At 47.7% G+C, this 19364-nt stretch overlaps 4 protein-coding genes across 5 annotated transcripts; 3 read left to right on the top strand and 1 right to left on the bottom strand.

The window, feature by feature from the left end:
• The first annotated feature begins 188 nt into the window (after window positions 1–188).
• Window positions 189–1701, top strand: ONS95_014235 (uncharacterized protein). Of its 2 annotated transcripts, none has more exons than XM_058507889.1 (5): window positions 189–378; window positions 516–550; window positions 604–617; window positions 705–832; window positions 882–1701. In XM_058507889.1, exons 1-5 carry the CDS (start codon window positions 318–320, stop codon window positions 1214–1216), a joined length of 573 nt encoding a protein of 190 aa, XP_058357060.1. In that variant the 5' UTR covers window positions 189–317; the 3' UTR covers window positions 1217–1701. The 2 variants fall into 2 exon arrangements, with proteins under 2 accessions (XP_058357060.1, XP_058357061.1); XM_058507890.1 differs by having other exon boundaries at window positions 189–550; window positions 882–1153; window positions 1203–1701.
• Window positions 1702–2462: 761 nt separating this feature from the next.
• On the top strand, window positions 2463–7124 carry ONS95_014234 (uncharacterized protein). The gene is made up of 10 exons (XM_058507888.1): window positions 2463–3227; window positions 3302–3372; window positions 3424–3533; window positions 3581–3751; window positions 3815–3839; window positions 3886–3932; window positions 3982–4495; window positions 4542–4653; window positions 4746–6535; window positions 6595–7124. Exons 1-9 carry the CDS (start codon window positions 3183–3185, stop codon window positions 6090–6092), a joined length of 2442 nt encoding a protein of 813 aa, XP_058357059.1. The 5' UTR covers window positions 2463–3182; the 3' UTR covers window positions 6093–6535; window positions 6595–7124.
• ONS95_014233 (uncharacterized protein) lies at window positions 6372–10527 on the top strand (the record flags this gene model as incomplete). The annotated part of the gene is made up of 6 exons (XM_058507887.1): window positions 6372–7324; window positions 7432–8158; window positions 8265–8737; window positions 8830–9717; window positions 9829–9916; window positions 9970–10527. The coding sequence occupies 6 exons, from the start codon at window positions 6372–6374 to the stop codon at window positions 10525–10527; spliced, it is 3687 nt and encodes a 1228-aa protein (XP_058357058.1).
• Window positions 10528–11702: 1175 nt separating this feature from the next.
• ONS95_014232 (uncharacterized protein) lies at window positions 11703–15398 on the bottom strand. The gene is made up of 5 exons (XM_058507886.1): window positions 14768–15398; window positions 14571–14595; window positions 13923–14353; window positions 12337–13874; window positions 11703–12271 (listed from the first exon to the last, which is right to left on the bottom strand). Exons 3-5 carry the CDS (start codon window positions 14099–14101, stop codon window positions 12237–12239), a joined length of 1752 nt encoding a protein of 583 aa, XP_058357057.1. The 5' UTR covers window positions 14102–14353; window positions 14571–14595; window positions 14768–15398; the 3' UTR covers window positions 11703–12236.
• Window positions 15399–19364: the final 3966 nt, after the last annotated feature.

Here is a 19364-nt window from a genome sequence, read left to right as displayed (position 1 = left end):
AGAGACGTTGCTCTCTGGCCAATGAGAAACCTGTACCTACAGGCACTCGCTTAGCATGAAGGAAAAGAGCAAGAGTGTCTGGCAAGATTTACGCTAAATTTGGCGCTAAAAGCAAATCACTCCTTCCATTCTCTGGGAGTATTTGAAGTCAACGGCACCCCCGCCCCGGAACTTGCGACCTTTCCTGACTTCCCACATCACCACATTCACGTCGACCACAACACTCAACGCGACCCAATTCCAATACCGTCTTCGGTTTTTACTCTTCTGTTATCTAATACTTGTATCCATTCTACACATCAACAACAATATTCAAGATGCCTCCAAAGTCCACCACCACTAAGCCCAAGGCCGCCTCCGAGCATGCCTCGTACCAAGGTAAACTCAAGCTCAATGCTCCTCCACCACAACATCGCGTAGCATGAATGCGCATTGTTTCTCGGTCGCCTCGATCGCCTGCAGCTGGTGCAAGCTTTGGATTTTTGATCAGAGCTTTGACTGACGCGTTATTCTAGATATGATCACTGATGCCATCGTGAACTTGAAAGATGTATGTTTCGCTCCATTCTCTGAACGATCTACACTTGCTAACAAGACTCCCAGCGCAACGGTTCAAGGTACGACTACTTCCACTGCACATCCCGCAACTTCGAAATAATTCGACGCGTCGGTTGTTTACCTGGATCATACTAACTCGCGCCTAGCCGTATCGCCCTCAAGAAGTACGTCCGCGCCAACAACAAGATCAATGCTGCCGATGCCATGTTCGACTCTCTGTTCAACAGAGCCCTCAAGTCTGGTGTTGAGAAGGGTGTCTTCGCTCAGCCAAAGGGTACGTGGTTCTACTCCAGTCTGGCGTCGCTTGATCTAACCCTCTACAGGAAGCTCCGGAGGAACCAAGCTCGCAAAGAAGGAGCCCAAGCCAGCTGCTGCGAAGGCTGCCCCAAAGCCAAAGGCCGAGAAGAAGACCACCGACAAGAAGCCTGCCGTGAAGAAGGCAACAACCGCAAAGAAGCCCGCCGCTGCTAAGACCGCAAAGCCCAAGGCTGCCCCAAAGGCAAAGGCACCAAAGAAGGAGAAGGCAGAGGCAAAGCCAAAGGTCGCAAAGCCAAAGGCTGCTGCTAAGCCAAAGAAGGCTGCTGCTGCTAAGGATGTAGGTTTTCCAAACTCATTGATACTCGACACGTCTAACATCTTTCAAGGCTCCCGCAGTTGATAAGCCAGCTGTTCTCGGCAAGACTAAGTCCGGACGCGTCACCAAGACCACCCCCAAGACACCCGCTGCGAAGAAGGCTACACCAAAGAAGAAGGCAACCCCAAAGAAGGCATAGGCTCTCCGCATGTGTCTCTTTTCCTGCTTCAATCATTGTTTATAAAGGCGTTGTGAATGGGTATATCGCGACGTGATAGGGGCTTGATCGCGCGTTATTGTGGATTGCTTTTACGGATCTTATTTTTTTGTCGGATTACTTATTGATGATGGATTGGCTGGGCTGGTTTGCTTCTGTATTGAAGTCTTGGGTTTCCTCTTCATTGCAAGATGAGGTCTGGGATTCTTGCTAGATGGGAATGGAGGCCACTCACTCTGGGTTTGGAATTGCCTGGGAAACGGGAATGGAACAGAAAGGTGTGGGTAAGGTGCTGGATGGATGAATAGCTGTACTTATACCGCATCAATGACACAAAAATACTGAACTCTACCAATTGGTCTAATCTGCAAATGCGCACGCATTTGATTCCCACTGGGAATCCCACATGCGACAACTTCCAAACCTCTTCAAATTTCATGCACCCATGTCGTGGTCAGTGTCAGTTCATGACGCGTCGCTTATCGGTTTGTTGTGATTTCACAAGTGGGTCAACAATCGCAATCACGGATTGCAGGGGCGGGGGACGGGACCTCAGCTCAGACCCTGAGAGGGGAAGAATGAAGAGCCGAAGCCGAACAGAACCACACTGGACTACTGGACAGCGAGAATAGTTCGCCTGGTCCGCCTGCCACGCGCGCATTATTATCGTCTCCAGTTATTTTCAACAGTGCCCGCGTGTCCGTCTGGCGTCCGGCATCTATTTTTGGTGGAGGTGCCGAGGCGATGGGACCTAAACAGACGTCGTTTCCTTGTGGTACTGTCCCGCGGGGTTGACGATTGTTCTCTAGATCAACTCAATTCAACTTAAGTCTCCATTTTGTGGTTGAGGTATATATCGATCATTACTGATTTTTCTTGGTGTGTCTGGATAGTTGCGAGATTTTAGACTTTTATGGATGTTTCTAGGAAGGGGGATTCCTGGTGTATTGAAGAGTACATAGACCGGAAATGTAACTTTGCTTCTTCACCTGGCACCCGACGCTCCCTCCTTTTAATCTGTACTTGCTCCTTCAAGTATGGAATTAAGAGCAAGACGGTTTCCTTCGTGGAGAGTGTTGCTTTGCTCTTGATTCGATGGTGGTAGCCACGTGACAAATACGAAGTGAACGGCAACACGTGCTTTATTCAGCAAGGCTTGGATTTTCCGCCCCCAAACTTCATCCCGCTTCAAACTCGAATGCTTACCCGAGTCGAAGAGGAAGCAAGCCACGCAGGATGCATTGGCCGATATTCCTGGTCTTTGCATCTGAGGCAGGATGAAAGCCCTGGCACGGTAGGTCTGGATGGTTTGATTGATTAACCGTCAGTCAAGGCACAGGGTGATCGTGACCTTCCTCTGCGGAACATCTGAGCCTCTTTCGAGCTGCAATCCGTTGAGTATTGTTTCATCGCTAAGTAGGGCGCGACTTTCATTCAAATTCTCGAAAACCCTATGAATCAATGTATCAAGTCACACTGCCGTGATGGATCCCCTCTCAATAGCCGCCAGCGTAGCAGGGCTCTGCACACTGGCAGAATCCGTTGTCGACCGTACACGCGCATACGTGCGAAGTGTCCGTGGCTCAGAAAAGGAGATCGCAAAGCTTGTCCGAGCGGCAGCACAGCTTTACGGGATTTTGGAGCAGATTCGACTATTGGAGGATGACTTTGGCGGTGGCGAGGGAAGGGAGAAGGGAATGGGTATGGGAGTTGGAGCGGTTAGAGGTGTGCATTTGGTGAAGGGAGAGGAGCTGTTTGAATGTGAGAAAACACTCCGGAAATTGGATTCCGTGCTGAAGAAGAGTGATTCGGGAACTGCGACCGGATTTGTGAATGTGGCGAGGAAGAAGTTGGAATGGCCGTTCAATTCGGAAAGAGGTATGTTAGATGCTTATCAAACTCATCTCAGGTAGTCTACTTTTTGACAGGTTATTGACCCGGTATTAATGTAGGTCGCGGAGTTATTACAGGACATTGACAACCACAAGTCCATGCTGAATCTGGCACTCAATGCAAACGAAATGTATGCAATTATGTGATGACTTTGCTGTGCGGGAGGACTAATACGCTACAGGGCTGCGATTTTGTCATGTCTTGACACTTCTACTCACATTTCTCAAATCGTCTCTCGGGAGCAGGTAGAAAATGAGGAGTTTCGTGCATCTCAAAGGAAGTTCGCATTCAGTACGTTTGCTCATCAGCTCTTGGCGGTATGGACTGATATGGGATAGGTCGACGGCGACAGAAGATCCTTGACTTTATGACTTCGCTTGATCCTCGGGTAGATCAAACGACGTACATTCAGATGAAGCAAGATATGACTGGATTATGGTTCACCGAAGGCGACGAGTTCAAGGCTTGGATGAGCAAGAGGAATTCCACTTTGTGGTTATCAGGAGTTCGTAAGTCACCAAGTCATTTCACATAGTAGTAGAATGACACAAACACTTACATGAAAACCCTAGCTGGGGCGGGGAAAACGATCCTCTTGTAAGTAGCTCCACAATCTGGATCGTACTAGACTAAGTAGCAAAAGCTCCTCCATAGTTGATAAGTTACAAAGAGCCATAGGCGAAAATGCTGGTTTGTTATGGTAATGGGATACACGAATACACCATTAACTGTTGGATAGTGATGGCATATTTCTGCTGCGATTATCGAAATCCGGTCAAACAAGATGCCACAATGATCATTCGGTCATTGATTAGACAATTCGCTGAGCACAACGATTTGTGTTTCGACAAGCTTGAAGAATTCTATGAATTTCATAGCTCAGACGACAAAGTTACACTGCCAACACAACGAGATCTCGTTACAATGCTTATCGACATGAGCGAAGACGTTGATGATGCGTTGATACTGATCGATGCACTGGACGAATGTCTCACAGAGAGAGCCGCTGTCATCAAACTACTCAGAGACTTGAACATCCAATCCCAAAAGATCAAGACTCTGTTCTCAAGCCGAGATGAGGTCGATATAAGTGCGCAATTGCAAGGCTACACTACTGTGTCTATGGCGGAAAACACATCCGATATCTCAAGATATGTCAAATCTGAACTGAAGGTGAAAGAGTGGGCTAAAGATTTAGGTCAGAAGGAGAAAGAATCCATCAAAGACTCGCTGATCGAGCCAGCGGGTGGCATGTGAGTAATCATGATGAGATATGTGGCCAATTACTGAAAGACACAGGTTCCGCTTGGTGGCATGTCAACTTGATGCTCTGGCCAAGTGTAAGACGGCCGCTTCCAGGAGGAAGGTGCTGAAAACACTACCTCGAGATCTCTCTGAGACTTACTCTAGGGTATGCTTAATTGTCAATCTTCCAAGGCCTGGGCTCTGTCTCAATGGAGAGCACGAATTTATCACTGGATATAAAAACTGATTCGACTACAGATTCTCAAGCATATCGACTCTACGGAAATCGCGGACAATAGAGTCATTGTGCAAAGGGTATTGAGGTGGGTGACATGGGCAGCAGAAGGGCTTTCATCACAGCAACTACAAGAAGCCATCGCGATTAATGCAGGGAACGAGGAGCTCGATCCTGATGTCATCACTCCAGAAAGCGATATTCTGGATCTTTGCAGCAGTCGCGTAAGATGCAACCCCACCGGCATTATCGAACTTGCCCATGCTACAGTGAAAGAATTTCTCACCACCATCCCGCCCACGAGCGAGTACTACTTTTACCATGTAGACGAGAAATCTGACATGGAGGAGCCTGCAGTCACGTGTCTGACCTATCTCTGTCTGGACAATTTTGGCGAAGATAGAGACTGGGACTCAGAATCCATCTCGTCTGGAAGTACAAGAATCAGCTTTAACTCCAAGATCACGGGTAGCGATCAGCCAGAGAAGCCGGACGTGGTTTTGTGGTATCATTTCCTGGACCACGCTGCCAAAAACTGGGACTATTATGCTGGGAAAGTCACAGAAAACTGCTCCCCAGTTTTGGCACTAGAAAAGGTCTTATTCACATCCGCAAAATCACCACAATTTCTCAACTGGGCGAAACATCGATTGGAGCCAACTAAATACAGACGAAACTACGACGGGGGTTTACTAGCAGAGAGTACAACGCTGCAATTGGTTGCGTTGCTTGGACGTACTGCAACGTCTCAATGGCTGATCGACCAAGGTTCTGACGTGAACCAAGCGACTGTTGTGTTAGGAAGTCCCCTCACTTGCGCAGTACTTGGTGAGAGTGTCTTTCATCTTCGTACAGACCATGGAAGCGATTCTGGTAGCGACAATGGGAGCAGTAACTATGACGATGACTACAACGTCAGAAAAAGCCGCGCATGGCACTCAGAGAATCGATACAGAACCATTGCTACTCTGCTGAGCTGTGGAGCGATAATGGATGGCATGCCCTCTGAGGAATCAAGATCTCTCATGGAATTGGCCCTGTTAATCGGAGAGCCCAGCCATATCAAGCTCCTCTTATCCCACGGTGCCACCCTCGATACTGACTGCTTGGCGTATCTGGAGACGCAATGTTCCGAAAGCTCCCGTCAAAAAGAAATGCTTGATATTCTCAGCACAGTCACTAAGTCCAATTACGCCTCTACCGATGCCCAAAAGGCGACGAAACTTATTTTCCAGTTCGGGACATCAAGCGGTCAGGCAGCAAAACTGCTTGCCGATAGTCTGGAAGACTTGACGAAGGGCGAAGGTACCGAGGTACAGGATAAAAATGTAGCTCTGAGAAAGGTGTCTGAATACGGACGTAGGTATTAGAGGGCGTCATTTACTTATACGGTCTAAATGCCATAACGTGTTCTAGTTGCATTGGTTTCATCCCCTAAGCAACACAAATAGGAAACTGTGTCACGCCTAGAATATGAATTGGTGGCCCAATTATTGGACCATCCAGACATTATAATCGACCATGCAGACACATCCGGCTTCACAGCTCTACATGAAGCAGCAGAAAGCGGCCACTTACATGTTGTGCGCCTTCTGGTAGAAAAGAACTTCAATGTCAATGCACGGGACAAGGATGGTGATACTCCGGCAATGCGAGCTGCGAGTTGTAATCATCTTGAAGTCGTACAATTCCTTCTACAGCATGGCGCCGCTCTTGCTGATCAAGTCAATACTAATGGCGAGACCATTGCATATATTGCTGTAGAGAGCGATTGTCATCGAATTGTGCAGTACGTTACTGAAATAGAGCCTCGGTTAGTCAGTTGTGCTACCACAAGCCCCAGTGGAGTTACTGTCCTCATGGCTGCCGCAGAAAATGGAAGCCTCAAAAGCACCAAATACATCTTGGATAAGTTTCCCTCTGATGAGCTTATAGCAACAGCAAAGGATGGAAGGTCGACGCTACATTTTGCAGCAGCCTCTGGCAGTAAAAAGGTCGTTGAGGCGGTCCTAAAAGATCACCCAAATGTCAACATCAAATCAAGGGATGGTTGTACAGCGCTTCATTATGCTGTGGACGACGACTGTTTGGACCCAGGTGTAATCAGTGCCTTGCTTCGTGCCGGCCTCGATGGGGCACCGAAGAATGACATGGGTGATTTACCTGCACACTATGCGTCGGTGCGCGGTGATTGGGATCATTTCTCTGTTCTGAAGAAGCTACTAGAGGGTGCTGGAGATGAGTGCCAGTGGCTCAATGAGGAGAATGGTGCTTGCCGATCGGCCCTCCAGATCATCACTTCACATTCAAACTTCACAGATTATAGCCTTAAGATGATCAACACCCTCTGCAACTACCGAGGGTTGGCTCTCGAACCCCCAGGCCTGGGACTCACTGGTGGTATTCCGTTATTGAATCTTGTCTGGAAACTCAGTCAGAGAACGGTCTACAAGCCAGCTGTATCTGGGCTTCCTGGTCCTCCAATCGATGCTTGGCGGCTGTGCGAAGCAATCAAACTTCTGGTCCGAAGGGGCGCTGCTGTCGATTGTAAAGATCCCAAAGGCAACACAGCACTTCACTTGCTATGTTTTGGGAATTTGAAGTAAGTTGACTCTTGGCTCTTCTTAATCTTTGAGGCATCTGATCATGGCCCAACACCACTTTCTCGATCTAAAAGAACAGAATGTCAAAAACTAATTAAATGGATAGCCTTGCAGTCTGTGATACAGTAGAGTTTCTGCTCCAAAGCTCTGCTCCGATCGAATCAATCAACAAGGACGGCTTAAGCGTGATGGATGCTCTCTTCTCACGCCTCAACAAAGGGCCGGTCTCTCCAGATATGCAAATATATACACAGCGAATCCTCTCGCTCCTCATTGATCATGCCTCCGATGATCAATTGGACAATTATCGCCTCGATGGAATGCAGCTTCTGAACCTCTGTATTCAGATCGGAAACTCATCTATCATAAGGAAAGTGCTGGAACGTGGAGCAAAGGTAGATAGGCCTGACAAGTCACCTAGTCGTGATCCGGGGTTATCCCCATTAAGGGCGATTTGCATCTACAAGACTTCAGATGGAGTGGCAGACGAGATCTTGGACAAGTGTTCAGATCTTAATTGTTTAGATGATGCGGGAATAACTTTGCTTGTTCTTGCTTGTCGCTTCGGGAGACTGGAAGTTGCTCGGTCTCTCATAGCAAAGGGTGCCGATAGACCTACAACGGTCCAGGGAGTTCGTGCAATCGCGGATGCTGCATACAAGGGCCATACGGATATTGTCCAATTTCTCATTGAGCTGGGTGTGGATATCAATTCCACGTATGGAGATCGAAGAATGACGCCCTTGATGCATGCAGTTGAGCGAGGAAATCTACGAACGATGAAACTTCTTCTTGAAAATGGCGCAGATGTCAGCATCAAAGCTGTCAGACAGGTAACATCATTTTTTTCATGGAGACAAGGAGTTCATTCCCGGGAAAGATATCGCTCTGTTATCCTACACCTGACTAGGAAGATCTATTTACTAATTAGCGAAATAGTGGACCCTCGCTCATTATCTTGCGTCAAGAGAAGACCTCTCTCTCTTGCACGAAATGCTCCCATGGAACCTGACCTGGGACGAAACTGCTTCAGTCATAACTCAGCAAGGTAAAAATGTGGGAGGTGTGACACCCCTCCACCTCGCTGCCGAAAAGGGCTTCACTGGGATGATCACGTTTCTGCTGGACAATAAGTTCATCCCACATGTCAACCGTGCAAACGACCTGAGGACAACACCACTTCACGTCGCTGTTAGGGTTGGCAACTGCCATACTGCTAAACAACTGCTTGAGGCGGGCGCAGATGTCAATGCAAAAGATGCCGAAGGATTCAGTCCTGTCCACATAGCTGCGAGCCACTCAGGTGGTTCAAGGTTTTCTCTGATCATTCTTCGGGACTTGCTGGAGACGGGGAAATATGAACATATCGCGTTGACACACACAGGGCAAACGGCACTTCATGTCGCTGTAAGGTAAGCTATTCAGAATGCTCATCTGGCAAGAGCCCGAAACCAAGTTTTGATTCTCACTGGTAATATTTGGAGACCACGCTAACGACGCGCAGACTTGGAACGAAAGACATGATAAGTCTTCTTCTCGAGACCCCAGAGAATGTCAATGCGAAAGATCATAGCTGGCTGACACCACTCCACTACGCGATTGTCAGAGGAGATCCGGAAATTATCAAGATCCTGGAGGCTGCCGGTGCGAAACATGTTGCGCCGGATTCAAGTGCAGCTTCACTTGACGGTGAAGCTTTTCACGACAAGGAAGTCGTTGAACCTCCGCCAGTCTTCGGCGCAAACTCACTGCTTTTAGCTGCTATCAAACAGCGAGACCTTAATCTCTGCAAAAGAGCTTGTGAAGAAGGAGCTGATTTATCCTTCAAGTTCTCAGAATGCAAAGAAGGTAAGTGTACACCTTTGCTCTGTGCCATCGACGGCCATAAGAACACAGGCAACGGATTCTTCTACCACACCACAGCAATTGCGGAATTCCTCGCCGATCAGGACATTGATATCAATGCACCGAGCTGCATATCAGACATGCTGCCAACCCATTTGGCGGCTGGCCGAGGTTCAGATGCTGTTATACGGAAGTTACTGGCACGTGGTGCGAAAACCAAAGTTCGAACGCTCGAGGCACTACATCTTGCCGTCATACATGGTAGCATCGTCGCGATAAACGTATTGTTAGAGCATGAAGAATCTATCGAAGGGGGCTCGAAGCAGAGAATATTGAACTCGCAGGTCTCAAGTGAGGATGCTGTAGCTTTTAAAGAGTATCCGGAGTTCGCCGAATGCAAATTATTACAGGAACCGTATTGTGGTTCTGCGATGCACATTGCGGCATACATGGGCTACGATGATGTCCTGGAATTTCTAATCAAAGAAGGGGCTGAGATTGACTCACTGAATCATTTTAATCACACGCCTCTTATGCATGCTATTTGGTACGTTCTACCCTTCAAAGTCGGGTGCTGGTGCTCGATAGAACTCATGCGATGCCCTGTCCGCGAAGAGCTCGAGTAAATCTAGCATGTCTAGCTCTAATCAATGCACAGGACTGATGCACTAAAATCCATTCAAGTACTGCTAGACGCAGGAGCCAGCATTTCTCATCGCGACGCCTTCGGTCGTACGCCAGCATACGTAAGTCCAAGTATGCCCAGCTCACCTCCTTCAGAAAACCTAACAAGTCACAGTTCGCACTCGGCAACAAAAACACCATGGCCCTCAGAGCCCTCCAGAAGAGAGGCGCCGACTTCTCTGAAGGCGAATACCCAAACACCTGGACCACAGAAACTTATCTCAGCCAAGCCCTCTTCCTAGAATCATGGCCCGTCGTCGATTTCCTTCTCAAGCTTGGACATGACCCAAACCGGCGTTCTGGTCTATACGCACATACTCCGTTGCAAGTCGTTTTGCAGACAACAGATGCGGTCAAAGTGGAAGCCTTCGTCGCTGAACACGCACCAGCATACGACGAAAATGGCGAGCGCTATGGCACGTTGCTCGCGGCTGCTTGTTCACAATCGAGTCCGAGCCTGGTGAAGAAGCTGCTTGAGAAGGCGAGGAAGAATGGGAGAGATATGGTGGAGTATGTTAATGCGGGTTGTTACGTCTACGCCACGCCGCTGTATTCTGCTGCGTTTAGAGGAAATATGGAACTGCTGATGATGTTGATTGAGGAGGGTGCGGATGTTAAGAGTAAGGAAGGGGGATGGTCGGGGACACCGCTTGATGCGGCTTGTGCGATATAGAGGGTGGATGTTGTGAAGGTGCTGTGGGAGAGAGGTGCTTGCTTGAGGAAGTCGAAGATGGAGGGTCCTTGGATGGCCGAGGGGTGTATGGGGAGTGAGAAGATGGAAGTCATTAGGGGGATCCTGACGGGGAGAGATCCATATCTGCCTGGATCTGAAATGGTAACTGAAGCTGGAACTATCGTGGCGAGTCGGGCGTCGAAAGATGGAATTGGTGGAAAGCTGGTCAGTAGACAAACATTTTGATGTCGGGCGTTGAATATGGTACTGGTATCTCGAACCATTTGGTTACACTGTTGCAAGACATCCAAATCTCCATCCATGATGAGACGTACTTGATGTCACAAAAGGACTTCCAGTAATAGAGCATCATCTCAAAAGATATCCTGACCATCCATAGGCAATCCCATATTCGCAATCCTCTCCTCCAACACTCCAACATGTAAGTAAGTATCGGACACTCATCCACCCTATAATTGTCTCTCTTCAACTCCCAACTTCGCAAACCCAATCTCAAATTTCAAAGTGATACATTCTTAACACGTACCTGTCCACCACCAAAGCATAATACGAATCATCAGCTCCTCCATGAAAACGGAACAGAACAAAGATCCCGCAAGTGATTTCCACGGTCTTTCGGAACAAAACCTCCCTCCTTCCATCCTCCTCACCGAACCCCGACACCCCGAATTCAAATCCCACGACGATCAAACCACAGAAACACCCATCCAAACCATCTCATCCCAAACCATCCCATCCCATCCCACCATCCCAACTCCTTGCTCTCACCATCCCATCAATCCCAGCACTACAACTATACTCCCAAACAAGCTCGGGCGAGCCCGCCAAGCCCAGAAATAGAACAGGGGAAAGAATCGTACGATTCTCCCGCTCGCATATCGGCGATCAAACGCATCTCCGATACAACACAATACATCGGCTCTTTATCCCCTGCCTCCCCTCCCCGGTTCAAGGCTTATTATGTCTTGTAAAACTAAGTAACTGTATTAAGCTCATCTTCATCTTCGTTCTTATCAATCTTCCGAGTTGTCATTGAATGATTTCGGGAACAGCTCGGTCAGGAGTAGACTCCGAAGGAGCTGCATTGTGGTGATGAGTTTTTCTGGAAACAGAGAGAGGTACAGAGGAGAAGAAGTAGAGCGATGGAGAGCAACTGTGCATCTCCACTATTGCGATTTCAGAGTGCCATCGTCTATTATCAACCCAACTCATGTCATTCCAGTTCATCCGGTCCATGCTATACCATCTGTCTAATGAATTATATACATAAACCTTACCATCATCTCTTCATGCCATCCGAACTCAACAACCTAAGCTCCTCCCAGCATCAAATAAACGCGCCAGGCGCTGCTGAACCGAACCGAACTGGAAAAATTCATCAAAAATGACAACCAACAGTAGGGGTTGGAAAAGCAGAAACGAGTAAAATACACATTTCTTATAATTTGCTTTCCGATAAAAAAAGGAAAAGGAGATGAAGACGACAAAAGGTCCATCTGGGTGGCGGACATCTAGTCCCTCCGATATATATACCATCGCTCGCGCTTGCCCCTCTCCCCCAGATGCATCCTCAATAATATCATCAGTCCCATCACCTGATCCATTCCGTCCATCTACCGCATACCATGCACGCTGCCTTAAATGAAGAATAAACAGAAAAAAGTTTGCAAAGTTGCCATTTTGTCCGTCTAGAAATTCTCTTTGCCCCACTGGAAGGCGAATCCTGTAATCAATTAGTACATGCTCCAAATTGGGAACATTCGGTAGACGGAATAGGAGAAAACGTACCAGGCTCGGTATACATATTACACTTGATATGTAACTGACTTCCCAAAACCTTCGGACCACAGAAAAACACACCCGCCTCGGCCGGGCTGTGAATCTTGCGTACACTCTTGAACACCATATCCCAATTGGGACGGCCGAAATTCGTAGGTGCTCTTAAGCCGGTGATGGCATCGCGGTCGGCGTTGGCATCGTTGATCATGATGTTGGTGGCATCATCGACCTTGATCTTGGCGGTGAGATATGTGTGGATCTCGATATGGTTGTCCATATCTTGAGCCTCGATGGCGAGTAGTAACGAGCGGAACCATTCGAAGGAGCCAAAGTCACGACAAATCCAGAAGAAATAAACTTTGCGGAGGCGAGTCTTCTTTTGTGGGTAGTTCATCCGGTACCAGATGGACTTCAGAATCGATGCGAATGGTGTAACTCCGATACCTGCTCCTACAAGCATAGCAATCTCATACTTGAAGACATCTTCCGAGGCGGAACCGAATGGACCATCGATATAAACGCGGGGGAGTACTCGGCGAATAGCTGGGTCAACACCTTCGGCTCCTGGTCCGTTCTTGTTGACACTGACGACTTGGGATGCATCCTTTTTATCTCCTCCTCTTGGCTTATCGATTTCGCATCCAAGAGCCTTTCCAACTGCTTTCGTAAAGTCGCCCTGCATTCTCATATGGATGGAGATGTAATCCTCCTCGGGTGCTGAAGTCAAAGTGAAAGGGTGATATTGCCAAACGGAAACCTCGGGACAGCAGAAGAAAATATACTGTCCAGCTCTCGTCTTTGTGTTTTCCTTCTTGATCTGAATCTCGCAGACCATGCTGGGATGTTGAACAACCTTGGAGATGTATGTCTTGTGCTTGCCTCGGACCTCACGGGCAATTCTCTCCATCAGGTAGATATACCCTCCATACATCCAGTATTGCCAGAATACTCCAATTGCCGTGGATCCGAGTCCAACGCAGTATGGGGCGATATCGGGTTGAATCATACAGTAGGCACCGTGGATAGACCAGAAGAAGAAGAACACTACGAACATGTGGTGAGTATACCAGAAACGCTCAAAGTTGGCACGACGCATCTTCTCGACTGAAGTAATGACCATACACATCAGCGCAGTGAGCATAATATATCCTGTCCATCCTGGGCCGGTAACGAAGTTGGCGAGTAACCATCCGCCAAATCCGAGGTTGTTCTTCGCTGAAATCTGCGCGAAGTTGTTCCAATGCGCAATCGTATGGACCCAAGAAAAAAAGACGATCGACCAAGCTGTTGTCATATGGAATGTAATGTTCTTGTCGAATTGTACAATGCCGTTCAGAGGCGTTTGTCGAGCCAAAGAAATGAGTGTTCTACAGACCGGGAACAGAATCATGGCTACGTCAAAATGAAGCACGAGAGCCGCAGATCTTGCTATCGGATATGTCAGACCGAACGTACTCCTTGCTATCGATAAGTTGTCCTTAATCTGATAGTTCATGAAACCGAAGGCGAAGACCATTGCATGAATGGCAGCGAAGACGAAGACGAAACTACCACACGTTAGCTGATGTTCATCCAACACCTACGACGGCACCCACAATCGTCGATAACCTTCGTTAACCATCCACCTGTCGAATCTTTCACGCGCATTGAGGTCCTTCGGCCGTTCACCACTCATTTCCCCCGACATCAACATCCTCGTCAAGGGCGGCCATCTCGCTCGTTCCGATACCTTCATCGACGACGTACTACTCCTCGCATATCCCTTTTCGTCCATCTTGCAAGCGGTGCGACTTCAAGTCGGCCTTTCCTCAACCTTCCGTCTCGCTTTGAACCCCTCTTCTCCTACTTGAACTGGACGACTTCTCCCTTCCTTCCTCCGATTATCTGTGGCAAAGAACGGTTGTGTGTATTGTATTAAAACGGCGATATCATTCAGAGCCTGCTGAGATGAGAAGCCCGAATGTGTAAAGGGTGGTAAGGTCGAAGAGAAGGTGCTGGTGTTGTGAAGGAGCGTGAGTATTCGAGCCTGCGATGAGACACGACGGTCTGGTAAGCAAGAGTTTGGAACGAGTTGAGGACGACAGGCAGGTAGATGTAAGGGCGGACAGGGCTTGGGAGGATCGACAGCTAGCTGAGGACGATGAAGCACGGCGCATCCAATATCTGCTGAGCTGTGGAGAGGGCGACGTAGACGCTGTCTAGAACAAGACGAGATAAGAAGATTTGAAGCAAGATAGACGTACCTGTACACAATGCCTGCACCGGTGGCTGCTTCCAGTTCAGCGAAGTATTATAAAAGTTTACTTTGCGGTAGCATGCAGAAGAGAAGACAGGATACAACACAGACAGGTGGAGCGACAGACAGGCAACAGTAGCACAGCCGAACAGAACAGGAGAGAGAAAGTCTGTACTGCACTGAACTGGACTGGACTGAACTGACCTGAGCTCGTAGGGAGAAACGAAAAGTGCTGGGTTTAGGTTTGAGGGGCCGTGCCAAGAGAAGAAGGAAGTGCAAAGGAAGAAGAGGAGCCTCTTCACAGCCAGTCACGCTTATGCGGCAAGAGCAAAAGAGGACCCCCGGGGGATCCACGATGGAAAGGATGGCCTGACTTTGCTCATCACTTGCCGCAGGTTGCAGAAGCGTTGTCTGAGCGATGCTTGATCCCGTACGCTACAAACCCTACCGAACGGTGCCGGTCTCATGGGAAGAGGCATGCCTTGGTGGGCTCCTGGGCTGGGAGGGGAGAGCACTGCTTGCGATGCCATGTGTGATTGGTGGTCGGATGCTCGAAACAGGAGAGAAGCCGCCATGGATATGAACCGCATGTTGCTACGAGTAGTGTACGCTTGGTAGGGGACGGACTGCGGTGTTTTGATACACCGTAAGCTGGCAGTTCGTCTGCTGGTTAACTATTCCCGCTTCACAGGGACAATTGAGGCTTGTCTGGCTTTAGCTCACCGTTCTGAGGGAGACATTTGGAGATCTTTCTGGCATCCACAACAGATGTATCTTTTGATAACATCCATATTGAATTGCTGCCATCGATAGGGGTTGATAGGACGTGGATGCTGCTGGATGCTGGAAGCAGCAACCGCTGTTGAGTCTGTTCTTCATCCCCTGCGCTTGGAGGGCGTCTGTGCGACACGCCCCTGTCACTTCGCCTGTCACGGCGTCTTCTCATTGGTTGCTGTCAACGTCCTGCCGCTCGCTTAGTTTCAACATTGCCATGTCGTTTCGGACGGGGGTGTCTGACACGCAGGTACGCAGGTACGGAAATGAGGGCCGTGTCAGAATCTATAATGCTTCATGCCTAATGACCAATTGCTTTGCATTTCGCAGCCAGCAAAAGAAAAAGAAAAGCTCCATTACCTCCGTCTTGTTAAGTGGCAAAGAGAAGCGAAGCAACACCAAATCCGGTAAGCTCATCGCATGGAGGTTCGTAACAACCATCGGCGCTAAAGCGTTGAAGTCCTCATTCCTAGCCGTTTTAATCAATATCCTTGGGGGAGATCTCTAATCATACAACACTCGGTAAGTCCAGACGACCCCTCGCTTCCATAAATCAACGGCCTCACTATAAAATCCTCCGACACTCCCCATTTTGTACTGTGTAACCCATGTATAAGTGGCGTTGTTGATGTTTGGTACGATTGATGATCATTTCAAGTGTGAAGGAATTCCCGAGTGGGTGTTTCTTTCACCTACGCGTTCTAGTTATCTCCCTCGTTCGTATATTCGCAAGCCAGCCTCAGCTGCCATCAGATAAAAATAGACCTCGAGCGAGATCCAAACCTAAACTCGACTTCGCTTCCCCGTCAATCTGAACCTAGACCAAGCATCGATATCAGAAACCAAACGCTGCCCAGACATCAAATCACATCATCTTTCAGACCATCCTCTTATGCCTCACACAATCCAGCTAACCGCATTTCCTTAGCCTGTTTCTTCAGCATCAGCATAGCCTTACATTGCCCTTTCCCATCCCCCAAACCTCCACTTCGGGCTTCGGTGACTTCAACGCAAACCCGTTTCTACAAAGCTTGTTTCGAGCATGTCATGACAGTGTTTGACACTCGTGGTCCCAACTCAATAAACAGTAACCTGATACCAAGCTGTACCAAGGTACCAAGGCACAAGGTGCAGTCTTGGGGCGGGGTAATTGTGCGATTTGATGTTCTGTGTCTTACGTCCTTCTTTTTCGCTTCTCAATGAATCGTTTTCTTGTTTGTGTCATGTCAGGTGCTGTACCAGATCCTTCGGGTCATTCCGGAGAGCGAAGTGGAGAGGCTCGGAGAATGGATTTAAGCTTGCTTACACGACATCCAAGACAAGAGGTGTGGCGTTTGAGGTGTTGCGAAGTTGCGATGGACTCTACGGAGGTACGTAGCAAGTCTTCTCGGGCCGGAGTCACTTTCTCAAGCCGACAGCTTGACCTAAAACCCCTCAAAAAGGAATTATCAAGGACATAATGGACAGATTCTCCACTTCATTTCGCCCCCCACTCAAAGTCAGGAGACGAGTGAAAAATAATATGCGATTCTTTCCAAATCCGAGTAACAAATATTGGAAATAAACCCATCCAGTCCCATACTTCGTATGAGAGATAAATTTATCATCTCATTGCCACTCCACGGGAAAAAACAAACAAGAATGAGAAAGTGTCTGAAATTTTGCCATAGGTCAACTGACTCAACTCTTGGCTGTTGATGGCTATCTAGTTTATCTTGGTTCTGCTGTTACCGTAATATACCGAGTAATTCTAAATATTGAACAATCAATTTACAATTTCCTCGTCCTCCCCGTCATTCCCCATCCACCTCTTCAAGGCACATTTTTACTACTCGAAAGCCACATCTCTATACACAAACAATCCAAAACTTCTCCAAGCGTAGCCTCCAGATCTCCCCTCCTCAAGCCACAGTAGCAAATTGTCCACCGTATATACAAGAGATCCATATCCACATTCCGTTTTGTGCCTCATCTTCATCCAATTTTCTCACCCATCACCTGCTCTTCAAAGAAGTAAAGGTTTCCTCTCCCTAAATTCTAGTTCAAGCTTACAGAAACATGAAATTAGCTCTGGCAATCCAAGAAGATAGAATATGCCCGAATGTAGAACACCAGTACAGACCTTACAATTATCGTCTCCTCCGACACACACGCAACTTGTCAGTGATTAGTCTTGCAAGGAAGAACTTTCTTTCCCTCCCTTCCCGCCTTGAGAAATTCAACACTTCAGTCGTGATCACCACCATCCAGACCATCATCAACCTCATCATCAGCATCTACGTAAGTATCATGATCATCAACTCCCTCCCCAACTCAAATCTCTTAACCTATTTTCTTCACATCCACAACCGCAGCCGCAAGCAATATCAATCACAACATCACCCATTACCACCTCTTCTCTCCGCCCTCACTCTATTTCCACTCTTTTCTTAGAACCCTACTTCTCTAGGCAGTCAAAAGAGAAAACAGCATACCTTCATCAACTTTACCCCAACCTAATCTAACCTACTCTCCCAAACGAAAGCTAAGGAAAGTCAGCACACTTACTTGAATTACTCTTCTTCTTCTTCTTCTTTTTCATTGCTGCAATTTGAACACAAACTTTCCGACCGTCTGTCTAGCATCCATCTGCCCTGCCTAATACTCAAAGCAGTTGTAAATCCCAAAAAGTTCAACTCATATCAGCTCCACCGCATCGTTGGTATAGATTCTCGGGAAGCAGAACTTAAGATGTAAATCCCCGCTAGGCTCTCTGGTGGACTGAAGTCAGATTTAAGTTTTGGTTCGGACGTCGGCTTGTGAGTGAGTTGTGGCCAAATCTTTCTTGCTTGGAGGACTTCTGATGAAGGAGGTACTAGTACTAATATCGATATATCCTCACAACAACCAATACCTCCTACCTCCTCACTCCCCCATGTCCACACCTTCATCCTTCTCAACAGCCTTCATCCCACCCTCAAAACCTCACTACGCATCTCCAACTATCTCCCCAATCCCCTATCCCCTTCCCTTCCCATTCCGCATTCCATTCCAATCTATCCCCACAAGAACTCAACTACCCAACAAACAAATACATCCCAGACACAGCTCTATTCATATTCATATCCATCACAATCTAAAAAAAACAAAGAGAAAGAAAACTCCACACATACAAATCAACATAATCTACTTATTTCTGATCCCTGATACTAGACTGAAACTATAACTCCTCCTCCCATTTCCCTTCCTCCTTTGCTCCCTTATTTATCCTCAATATTCCCACCTATTGAACAGATGCTTATCAACCTACTTGTTCAACAACTTACAGAGAAAGAGCAGCAAAGACAGACTTAGTCACTCTCTTCTCTTCGCTTCTATCCTATCCTATCCTGGGGGTATCAAGTTTCAAAGTACCTACGTACCTTGCCCTACACCTCAGGACTCTCTTCTCAAGGGTGCTTCCTTTCATCCTTCCTTCCTTCCATCCATCCGTCCATCCAGCTACGCACACACACAACCAGATAAACAGAAATTCAAGCAACAACTACCCGAATTCCAGACAAGTACCTACCTATGCGATACACTTCCTGGCTTCCACGAGGTATACCATCAAATCAATCAATTAACTAAGCATAACGAGAACTCAACACAACACAACAAGGACAACAAGTACAGTAATGATAGTAATTGAGAAACATTTAGTACTTGCCTCCCTCCCTCTCTCTCTCTCTCCTTCCCCTCCGCCCCCCTCACATATATACACACATTCACACACAAAAAAGTCGAGAAAAGAAGGCCCGAGAAAAAAGAGAGGAAAAGAGAGAAGTATATTTTAAAAGGAAGATAGAAAGAAAGAGAGATAGAAAGAAGGAATCTAAGAAAACGAAAGCAAGGGAGCAGAATGCCAATACAATACCAGCTCTCTCTCTCTCTCTCTCTCTCTCTCACACACACACACACACACACACACACACACACACACACACACACACACATCAAGCAGCCATTGCTCGCTCATTGAACCACCACACACACATACCACCACTTC

The sequence above is a fragment of the Cadophora gregata genome, assembly GCF_030347475.1.
Source record: "Cadophora gregata isolate MNR1 chromosome Unknown scaffold_8, whole genome shotgun sequence".
In the NCBI taxonomy this organism is placed as follows: domain Eukaryota; kingdom Fungi; phylum Ascomycota; class Leotiomycetes; order Helotiales; family Ploettnerulaceae; genus Cadophora; species Cadophora gregata.
Note: the sequence above shows the minus strand (reverse complement) of the source record. Positions and strands in the feature narration are given on the sequence as shown.

What these genes read in the sequence shown, in the direction of transcription:
- ONS95_014234 (XM_058507888.1), top strand. Translation starts at nt 3,183, where the DNA reads ATGTGGCGAGGAAGAAGTTGGAATGGCCGTTCAATTCGGAAAGAG. An exon ending in TTTGTGGTTATCAGGAGTTC is followed by an intron (nt 3,752 to 3,814) that starts GTAAGTCACCAA and finishes TGAAAACCCTAG; the next exon opens with CTGGGGCGGGGAAAACGATC. An exon ending in TCTCTGAGACTTACTCTAGG is followed by an intron (nt 4,654 to 4,745) that starts GTATGCTTAATT and finishes ATTCGACTACAG; the next exon opens with ATTCTCAAGCATATCGACTC.
- ONS95_014232 (XM_058507886.1), bottom strand. Translation starts at nt 14,101, where the DNA reads ATGGACGAAAAGGGATATGCGAGGAGTAGTACGTCGTCGATGAAGGTA. An exon ending in AACGAAGGTTATCGACGATT is followed by an intron (nt 13,875 to 13,922) that starts GTGGGTGCCGTC and finishes AACGTGTGGTAG; the next exon opens with TTTCGTCTTCGTCTTCGCTG. An exon ending in TAATATGTATACCGAGCCTG is followed by an intron (nt 12,272 to 12,336) that starts GTACGTTTTCTC and finishes AATTGATTACAG; the next exon opens with GATTCGCCTTCCAGTGGGGC.
- ONS95_014235 (XM_058507890.1), top strand. Translation starts at nt 518, where the DNA reads ATGATCACTGATGCCATCGTGAACTTGAAAGAT. An exon ending in TGTCTTCGCTCAGCCAAAGG is followed by an intron (nt 833 to 881) that starts GTACGTGGTTCT and finishes AACCCTCTACAG; the next exon opens with GAAGCTCCGGAGGAACCAAG. An exon ending in AGGCTGCTGCTGCTAAGGAT is followed by an intron (nt 1,154 to 1,202) that starts GTAGGTTTTCCA and finishes ACATCTTTCAAG; the next exon opens with GCTCCCGCAGTTGATAAGCC.